Source organism: Pteropus vampyrus, unplaced genomic scaffold (genome assembly GCF_000151845.1).
Source record: "Pteropus vampyrus isolate Shadow unplaced genomic scaffold, Pvam_2.0 Scaffold374, whole genome shotgun sequence".
In the NCBI taxonomy this organism is placed as follows: domain Eukaryota; kingdom Metazoa; phylum Chordata; class Mammalia; order Chiroptera; family Pteropodidae; genus Pteropus; species Pteropus vampyrus.
In genome coordinates, this window is record NW_011889155.1 from 715,690 (window position 1) to 725,906 (window position 10,217).

General features: G+C 50.8%; 1 protein-coding gene across 1 annotated transcript in view; it reads right to left on the reverse strand.

Moving 5' to 3' along the window:
• Positions 1-4,887: 4,887 nt before the first annotated feature.
• Positions 4,888-10,217, reverse strand: part of IFFO2 (intermediate filament family orphan 2) — a 47,896-nt gene continuing 42,566 nt past the window's right edge. The window contains exons 7-10 of the mRNA XM_011379762.2: positions 7,665-7,785; positions 7,442-7,534; positions 6,348-6,478; positions 4,888-5,260 (exon numbers count right to left, since the gene is read on the reverse strand). Coding sequence (XP_011378064.1) covers positions 5,155-5,260; positions 6,348-6,478; positions 7,442-7,534; positions 7,665-7,785 — 451 coding nt within the window. The 3' untranslated portion in view covers positions 4,888-5,154. The remainder of the gene's footprint in view (positions 5,261-6,347; positions 6,479-7,441; positions 7,535-7,664; positions 7,786-10,217) is intronic.

The following is a 10,217-nucleotide window of genomic DNA, read 5'->3' on the forward strand; positions in this document are numbered from 1 at the left end:
GTCCACCAGTGCAAACCGCGAATCTGCTTAGGAGTCCGAGTTCCAATGCTGATTGTGGTTCTTTCCTATGACATTAGCAAAATACATAACTTCCCTGGATCTCGGTTTTCCTGTCTATAAAGTGGGGGTAATAATACCCACCTTAGAATACCCTCATTATCTCATGCAACTCCTTTTCTTCTAGAAGGTCACACCCTTTAAGACACTTCCGAGAATATAAACAAAGAATGGGAAGTGGGGAAAAAGAAACGACATTACGCATAAGTCTTACAGATGGCAAAAAGTACATTGCAATTGATGATGGCTGTTTCTCCTCTTCCTTGAAGGAAATCTTTGGAGGGCGGGCAGTTCATATGGGGCAAGGTCTCCCTGAATCTGGCCCGTAAAAAAAAAAGAAAAAAAAAAAAGGAAACTAGAACATTGGACAGTGTCAAATCCAGAGCCTGGGAGGTGGACACTGTGAGGAAATTTAAGAAATGGGAGTTTGGGAACCTCAATTCTAAACCAGGCTATGCCAATTACTCAGCCCGTGAGTTCTCTGGGTCTCTTCCCCTTCTGTAAAATATGTATAATAAATCCTATTTTTATCTACTTCCAAAAAATTTATTGTGAGATGCAAAGTAACAGGTGATGTGAAATTTTCCTACTTTATCACTGGGTAATTTCATTTAGTGTTTATGTGGCCCACAGTCCTCTTGCCTCTCCCCCATCTCCGCTTTATCCTCAATTTAAAAAAAAAAAAAAAAGGACACCATCAATTCTAAGACATTTCACTTTATTTAAAAGAAGCCAATATACAGGATATAAAGGGCATGATATTTACAACAGTACAGTAAACAGGTTGGTTTCCGGTAGGATCAGTAGTCTTTCAGTGAATATAAACCCCCTTCCCCTCGTTGCTAGACCCAGCTGGCAGACAAACAGCAACAGTGGGTGGGATGGGACTAAAGGATAGAAAGTCTCCCTGGATGGGACTAAAAATCAGGTTAGGTGCTAAATGTCCATGAAGGGGTCTTGCGGGGGGTGGAGTGCCTTTGCCTCATTTCTTTGAGGGCTTGGCAGCAGGAATGGTGAAGGATTTGCCCAAGCCTAACACACAGCCCATCCTGAGCCTGGAAATCTTCCACCTATGAAAAATTCCCTTCCAGAGAGAATTCACCTTTACCTATACCCACCCAGTTGCCTCTAGACTCCCCACTCTAGGACAGTGCACCTCTAGAACCAGAGCTTAGAGTAAAGGATGCAGGTCTGAGGAAGCCCCCAGCATCCTAGTCCCTCACCCAGGGCCCTGTAGGAGCAAGCACATCCGGGCTGGCAGCCCAGGCAGTAGGCACAGCCAGGACTGAGCTGTAGGCATCTCGTGGCATTTCCACTCCTGCTCCAGCTGCCCAACAACCTGGGACCCACTAGGACTAGGACCCTAGTGGGTCCCAGGTCCCAAGGAAACCGTGTGGTCCCTGAACCAATATCTCCGTTGCCAAACACAAGTGACTTGGAAATAAATCTTGGCAGACCAGAGTTCAAGTAACTAATCAGAGTCCCCACTGAAGCAAACTTGTCCCCTCACTAGCGCTCTCTTTCTCTCCCCACACCCATCTCGATTCTGAATTCCCCACTGCCCGCCCACTCCCATGAGTGCCCTCCCCCCTAAGACTTCCCAGGACCCAGGAGCTGGGGGATCAGGGAACAGGGAAATGGGGTGAAGTGGGGCTTTCACTCTTCTGAGGCCGCTAATGGGTGTGAATGTGTAAGCAGTGAGAACGGGGGAGGAAGGGACAGGGTGAGGGGTACCGATTATATTAAATCCAGCAGCAACATGCATCGTGTCCACAGAAAAATGCTGGGCTACCACAACTGCCTACCCTAGATTAAAAAACCTTTCCTTTCATAAAAATAGATGAGAGTCTCTCGCTTTATAAATAGATTACATTTAGCTTAAGTTACACCTTATATTATCTCCTACCTAACACCCTCTCCCCCATCCCAAGCCGAAGTGGTTTGATTCTCCCTAGGTCATCTGAGCTGCACCCACAGAGCTAAGTCTGAGATGGAGTGGCCCTTCAGAGAGCTCCAGACATATTGCTGCAAGAAAACAAAAGTATTTACTTGCCAATAATTTTTTTCCCTGTTCGGAGTTACAGAGGAGTGTGTGTGTGTGTGTGTGTGTGTGTGTGTGTGTGTGTGTGTGTGTGTTCCACAACCAGGGAACCAAAAGGAAACTACTCTCCCTGCCCCTCCCCAGGCCTCTCTTTTTATAAAACCCCCAAAAACAGGAGAGTGAGAGAGGGCAGCAAAGGAGAGCCCATCCGAGAACAATCTAAAATACCAATGTCAATATGACACTGGGTTTTGAAATAGAAAATCAAAATTAAGTATTTACAGCTTTACAAAGGACGGACCAGCGTGTCCTATTTGGACCTGGTGCTGCCATAGCGAGCATTGGGGTCTTTCTTGGCAAGCTGTGGGCTTGTGGCGCAGGGACGAGCAGGGCCCACTGGCAACTAGCTCAAAAAAGAACTTGGTGGGGAGGGAGGCAGCCAGGCCAAGACCCAGGATCCTGCCCTGGAGGCAGACTGGCCACACTCTTGCTGTCCCCTGTCCCCCCATCCACCTACCCCAAATCTTTGCTCCCCAGGAGAGAGCAGCTATTGAAAACCAGCAGGAATGAACTTTCCAGCCAGTGTCTGTCTCTGGCTTCTGCCATTTTTATACTTCCTAGACAGATTCAGAGTACTCTAGTCCCCAGAGACAAACATCCTATGTATGTATACAAGGGGAACAGCAAAAATAATACCGCTGGTCATCGATCACCGCGGTCACCTTAGATCTTAAATACTTACACTGTTGCCTTACCGTCTTAACCCTAAAGATAGATCTGTCACCCTCCCACCACCTCGAGGGACAACTGAGGGCTGGCTTCCACTCTGCCAGCCTGACCACATCATTCGATACCACCCACAGCCCTGGACGGTGCAGGCCTGCGGAGGCGGCCATTATCTGACCCTCCTGGAAACGGAAAATCTTTTTAGCAGCTGAGGTCCAAGCCTAACTGGCTCTGATAACCTTTGGTTAAAATAAAACTAAACTAAAACAACAATAACAAAAACAACAATAATAATCAGGTATGTTTGAACCCTGTAACCTTTAGAATAAGGGCTGGTAAGGGGCGGGGGTGCTGTCTCTCTTCCAAAATCATCATCCCTCCCGGGATGTACCAAGGGACCATGCAGCTAATAAGAGATGCTGGGGATGGAAGCTTCTCAGCCAGACTGCCAAACGGAACAGTAGGAGGTTCCAACAACAATAATTAGAAAGAAGAAAGAGAAAGAAAGAAAAGAAAGAGAGAGAGAGAGAGAGAGAGAGAGAGAGAGAGAGAGAGAGAGAGAGAGAGAAAATGGTAAAGGCCACCAGAGAATGGTAAAGGCCACCAAGTTCTGATAAATAAAAATCACACACTAACACACACTCTTTCTCTTTCTCTACATATATATAGATAACATGAATATTATATACAATAGTTTTAAGACTGAAAAACGGATGGCGGAAACAAAAGAAAGAAGGCCCTTAAAGGTGGTTGGTACCCTAGGAAGGAAGAACTGGGGGCCACATCCTACTCAAAGCCAGAGCCCTTCCTCTGCCTCCAGACAGAAGCAGTGGGCAGTAAGGAGTTCTAGGTCCTTAGGCACAGTTTGCTCTTTTGACCTCTAGGGGGAGCTGCAGGGCCAACAAAAACAAAAATCAGCACTTGTAAGCCAGTGCTGATTTTCTTTAAAAGAAATTTAAAAACAAAAAAGGCAAAGGCTGGTCAGCTGGCTCCAAGCTGAGATTCGGATGGTGGCCTCAACACAGTTCCTTTTAACTCAGGCCCACTTGAGTCCTGGGGAGACAATGGCTCGATTAAGTCCCCAACTGGTCAGTCAAGTAAATTATGGAAAGAAGCCTCCAAATGTTCTCACTTGAGCACCTACTCCCACCACCTCCGATCTGCCAGCAGCCCTCACTGCCACCCTCCTCTTCCCTTTCCAATGCCTGCCAGTGGCCAAACAGTGGGTGACTGGGGAACAGTGGAGAACCAAGATGGTGGCAGGTGGGTAATACCCAGGCCTAGCTCCTTTCAGACTTTCTCACAGAGAAATTACAACCCCTTATAATTGGCTGGAAACAGAGGGAAAAACAACAAGTCATCAGGGTAATAATACAAGACCCCCATCCAAACCCACAGAGGTCCCCAAAAAAGCAAACAGTCAGGTGGCCAAGGGCCTTGAAGAACCCAGTGCTCCTTTCTGACCTTGACCAAACCCCTACTCCCGAGTCAGTGCTCACCCTGAGGCTGCAAGAGACACCGCCCTAGCTTTGGCCTCTCAGCTCCAAGGGAAAACCATGAGTCAGGGAGAGGGCCTACCTTCCACAATACGTAAGGCAAGCCGCTTTTTTGTTTGTTTCTTTTGTTTTTTGCATAGTAGTTTAAACACAGTGAGGCTCCACCTTCCCCCACCGTGCCTTGTCCCTCTGCGTTGCCACTCGATCCAAAAAGAAAATCAAAATTTGTCTTTCCTCCCTCCTTCCATCTTTTCTCTCTTTTGGTAAGTGAAAAATCCTTGGGAGGTCCCTACCCAGGCCTGGAAAGGTTGCAGAGGCAAACGGCTCCATCCTGGGCAGAGGTGGACCACCCCAAGCCCAACTTGGTCAGTGCTGGCAGAGGAGGGGAGGGCATATATAGCTCACGGCCAATCAGAAGAGCAGGTGGGAGGGTAGAAAAATATATTATACCACACCTGGGGCCCCGCCCTCACCCGAGAGTTTTATATAAAAACACCTGCTAGGAATAATTCTTTGGAGCTCAAAGTGGCTCAGCTTAAGGGAAAAGGCACAGTTAACACTGCATCATCCGGACAGAAGTCTGCATTTGTAATGTGGAGAACAATAGAAATTGAGAGCACCATTCCTTGGGTGGGTGGATGGAGAAGGGGCACTGGTTGGTGGTGGGCGGAAGGAAGGAAGCAGCAGTCCCTTGGGGCCTCCAGAGGAGGGAAGGCAGAGGAAGTCTGTGTGGTGAGGACTGGAGTCCCACTCCGAGGAGCTTTCCTGGCCCCATGGGGAGATGGGTGCAGAGGCCCCATCACCAAGACCACCAGGCGCAGGGGGCCTCAGTCATCAGCTGACCATGGGCTCCACATCCGCCTCCCGCTCAAACTCATCCTGGATCTCGTCTGTACTTCCTGAGTCACTGCTGGCCACAGAGCTAGGGGACGGTGAATTCCTGGAAGACATAAGAGAATGGGGGATGATCAGAGGGCAGCCTGAGGACACCAAGAGGGGCTCGAGGAGTGGCAAGGGCTGAGCAGCCCTTAGATCCCATAAGAAGCCCTTAGATCCCATAAGATCTAACCTCAGAGGGAGATCCTGCCCTTGCTCTTCCCTTAGGATCCCCTAAGCTCACAAGTTGAACATGGCACTCGAGACTTCTTGGGACCCCTTGCACAAGCCTCTAATTGCTCTGGGTGCCAAAAGTCCCTTGGGAGCAGAAACCATGGATCAAGCTTGGTTCTTACCTTCCAATCATCTAACACAGGTCTGGGCACACAGTAGGTGCTCGGTAAACCCCAATTAAGTCAGGGCTCAAAGGGAGGCCATACTAGATAGTGGTTAATAGCATTGAGTTCAAATGCTGGCTCTATCGCTGAGGAGCTGAGGAGCTTGGGCAAACTCTTGAACCTGCCCAAGTGTCTGCCCCTCCATCAGAACAACAGAGATCATGACAGTACGATCCAGGGGATTCCACGAGCTAAAGGCAGGACCCGCTGAGCCTAGGGCCCCCCACGCAGCTTCCCACAGAGCTGCCGCTCCCTCTTTTACAGCCTGAACCACAGCCTGCAGGACTACGCTCATAATGAGAGAAACAATGACAACTAACATTTATTTGTGCTTTGGGCCAAGCATTTTACACATATCGTCCCATTTTATTAGTAGCACATCTGCCTTCCTAATGAGGCTGCGTGTTCCTCAGAGGCAGGGACTCTGTCTCTATGTTTTGGTGTCCCCCAGCAAATAAAAGGGGTCTAATGCATGTCAGTCTCCTGGGGACAGACCCATCTGGCCCTGGGTTGGAAGAGGAGAAAGAGGTGAAATTGCTCCCTACAGACAAATGTGAGCCCCTCGGGAATGGCGCATGAGATGGGTGCGTCATCTAGCACATGGCAGGTAGATGACTAATATTCATTATCTGGATCGATGGACGGACACATGGTGTGAGCAGATGAAACTGACCCAACTTGTAAGTTACAGCCCCCACAAATTAACCCCCAGAACCCAAGTGCTGAAGCCCCAGGGAGGACAAGGCCGGGCACCTGTCTGCTGAGCCTTTGATGAGCCGGCGGCAGGTCTCCATCTGCACATCCAGGCCTCGCTTCATGCTGCACATCTCCATGTACTCGTGCAGGTGTCGGTTCATGTCACTCTTGGCTGTGGCCAGCTCCAGCTGAGAGGAACCAACATGGGTGGAGGGTGAGGCCCAAGTCATCCTTGTAACAAAACCCTCAGCAACTCCCTCCTCACATCGTTGGTGGTGGCAGCATCAAGGCCACCTCTGGACATCATACCCTTAGGGCCCTGCCTCGGTTTCTATTCTCTACATACTGGTCCATGGCCTCTAGAACGGCTTTGGTGAAAGGGAAATAGTTGCTTAGCAACCACAAGGGCCGCCTTTCCTGATGAAGGCCACCTCGTTCCGCCAACCTCACCCGCCCAGCACCTCCGCAGTCCTCTCTATGGACTTGATCAGAAAAGTCTTCACGTCTCTCATGTTTCTGGCCCTTCTCCTCTACCAGATGATGATACGCTCCCCAAGAAAGGAGCTTCTTTTCTTTCCTGCATGACACCAGCAGGGACTCTCACTGATAGACTGTGGCCAAGTACACAGACTCTCGAGCAGATAGGGTTGGGCTCAAAAGCTGCTTGCTGGCTGGAGGCCTTGGGCAAGTCGCTCGGTCTCTTTTAACCTCATGTTCTCTTCTGTAAAATGAGGTGCATAGTACCTCCTGCATCGGGTGGAGATGCCTAGGTACCTGCAGGTCCATGCCTAGGGTATATGGAGACTAAGGAGGGGATACTTGTAAAGGTCGTAGTCAGTGCCTAGGGTCACTCAATAGCACTCAAATGTTAGCTCTTGTTAGTTTGGGATCACCAGCTCAGTTGAATAAGAAAAAACACCTCTCTGGGGCAGACAGGATCACCACCCTCTTTATACGGATTAGGAAACTGAGGCCCCAAAAGGAGAATGACTCGCCCAGCACCGCACAGGGAATGGGTAGGCCTCTGATTCTCGAGCCTGTGCCTGCCCCAGGCTACCAGCCCCTGCCCACACGGTCGCTTATTCACTGGGGATCCCGACCATGTGACCTCAAGGAGCTTCCCTGGGGGGCTGCACAGCCTGAGCCCTCACCTCGATCTGGCCTATCGTTTCCTGGTACTCTTTGTCTCTCGTCTTGAAGAAGGATTCCGTCTCATGGATCAGGTTGCCTAAGTTTTCCTCTTGCTGGGGAAACAGAACAAAGGGGACAATTTAACTGGGCGGTGGGGGAAAGAACAGGAACAAGGGACAATTGAAGGAAGATGCCCATCGGTCCCCACCTCCCGGCCTTTGGGAAGCCAGCCCCTGGGCTCACCTCGCCCGGCAGGTCGATGGTGGGGTTGCAGTTGGTGAAGTCCTCCCACAGCAGCAGCGTGTCTTCATTCTCTTCCCATGTCAGGCTGTCACAGTCATCATCAAAGTCAAAAGTTTCCCGCCTATGGGGGTGACATGGGAAGGCATGACTGAACAGGAGCCAGGCTCCTGGGGCCAGGACCAGGGAGGAAAAGGGACATTACTACAGTACGGCCCTCCAAAAGGACAGGGGTGGTGCAAAGGGGACACACGCCTTATCTTGAAGTTTAACTCTTTTAAAATGCAGACTGTTTTTACAAACTCTTTATTACAACTGAAAATGTGTATTTTTTTTTTTTTTAGGATGCCAGGGTTTATAATTAACGGAGACTAAATGTGTCTTCCTCCCAAGTCCAGTCTTGTAATTTTTTCATTCGTTTAATAGCTCATTTCTCAAGCCCCTGCTTTGCATGAGGCGGTTTCTACGATCTCTGCAACATGGAAAGGTTGCTATTCCTACTCCCGTTTTACAGCTGAGGAAATTGCAGCTCAGAAAGGAGAACTCATTGGTCCAAAGTCACACTGCTATAGCCTGTAACAGAAACAGGCTGAAAGCCAGCTCTTTCTGTTTCCTACATCTCTTCCTTCCCCATGGAAACATCACCAGACACCCACAATATGCTGGGCACAAACTGGTCGGTAAGCACACATTACAATGCACGTCATTCCATCCTTGCAACAATCCTAGGAGGCAAGCATGATTATCATTCCCATTTTACAGATGAGGAAACTGAGGCTCAGAGGGATTAGATGGACTAGAATAATACATGCTGGGAATAGGGTCTGAATTCAAAGCCTGGGTAATTTCGGGGCTTCTTTATTCACCAGAACTTCAAGTGGGGTGACAGATCATACGGTTTTGTCTGGGACTGAGGGGTTTCTGGAGACGCGCGGTTATCCCAACTGGAGGGATGATCACTAAAAATCATTCAGCTCAACATACCCACCATTCAGATGGGAAGGCTGGTGTCCACGGGAGTTAAATCACTTGACCGAGAGAATCGGCCAAAAAGGAAGTCAGTGTCCCAGTCTCCAAATGCCCGTCCCAGGGCTCCCCCACTGCCTACACCTCCCCCCGCCACCAGCTCCCTCCTGGATCTTCCCAACCTCCCCACATGGTCCAGGCTGGGGGCCACTGGGCAGGGCCCAGGAAGAAAGAATTTCTGGTAAAAAGCTTCCTAGAGCACCCCCTGAAAGCAGGTTCCCGCCAAAGAGCAGTTCCTGCTGGAGTCTGTGGGTGGCTCTGTGAGCCCAAGGAGCAGAGCTGGGGCCAGGGCTGCAGCCGCAGGCGCCACTGGCCTGGGCTAGCTCCAGATGAGGCACGCCCGGCGGCCGGCAGTCACCGCATCACAAACTTGCCTGCTGACTTCACTTCCTTCCCGGGCTCTGGGATCTCAAGAAAACCCCGGCCGAGGAATGAGAAGCCAGAAAAGACAGGAAGATAGACCAGACAAAGGGCTCAGAAGAGATCCTCACCACCACCACCGCCCCGCCCCCCACAGATCTGGAGGGTGGGGCGGAGGAGGAGGGTTGGCAGAAAGTAGCGAAAGTAGCAAATTCCTCCCCTTTTCCTTGGTCTGAAGCCCGAGCAGCAGCCGATGTAGATCAAAACAAAACAGCCCTGACGGGGTGCATTATTCAAAGACTTCAGAGGAACTGGCTCGGGTCTCAGCCCATAGCTGGCGGGAGATGCCCCTGGGAGGGGCCAGGACCCCGCCTAGGGTGGGGTCAGCATGGCCTTGGCTAGAACTGCAAGGGTGGAGGGCTGATCAGAGAATTATTTTTTAACTTAGGCAACTTCACTCCAGATGGACTGGATACTGAACCCAGTTCAGACCTGTCGACACTCAGGTGCCCGTTCGTGCAGCATTGGGCCTGGCAGCATTGGAACCGTCTTTCGTACACACGGGAGCACTCGGCTTGGGAGGATGCCCCTCTCAGCTCACCCACGACTCCATTTCTGGGCAGCCGAACGATTCTCTGGCGACAGTCCGGCCTCAGGCTCAGAACTGCCCAGGCCAACAGCATTCAAGAAACCTAGACTCAACTGGAGGTCCTCTTCCAAAGCCCCTCTTGTCAGCAAAAGATGAGGACGTGAGGTGTGGGGAGGATGCTGAAGAGAAATCAGGAGTCTCGGAGTCTCCTTGTCACCCTCAAATAGCAAACACCCCAAACACAGCCCCGTCTCAGCTCTGTTTCAGGAGCGGCGAGCAGTGGGAAGTGTGGGGCAAACAAACAGCCGCCGCCGGCCCCAGCCGGCGTCCTCACTGAGTCACCTGGCTCCGACTGCAAGGGGACGAGGACAGGGACGGTGCTGCAGACAGGGCAGAGGGACAAGTCTTCCAAGCACGAAGACATCTGGTTGGGGACCAAGAGTCGGGCGCCGAGCTCGGTCCCAACTCCTGGCTTGATCCCACTCTGGGCCTCAGTTTCCCCGTCTGTATAGGAAGTGGCTGGGCGGAGTAGTCTTTGGACTCTGCAATTCTAAGCCAGCCCCAGGGCTTTGCAGGAAGTG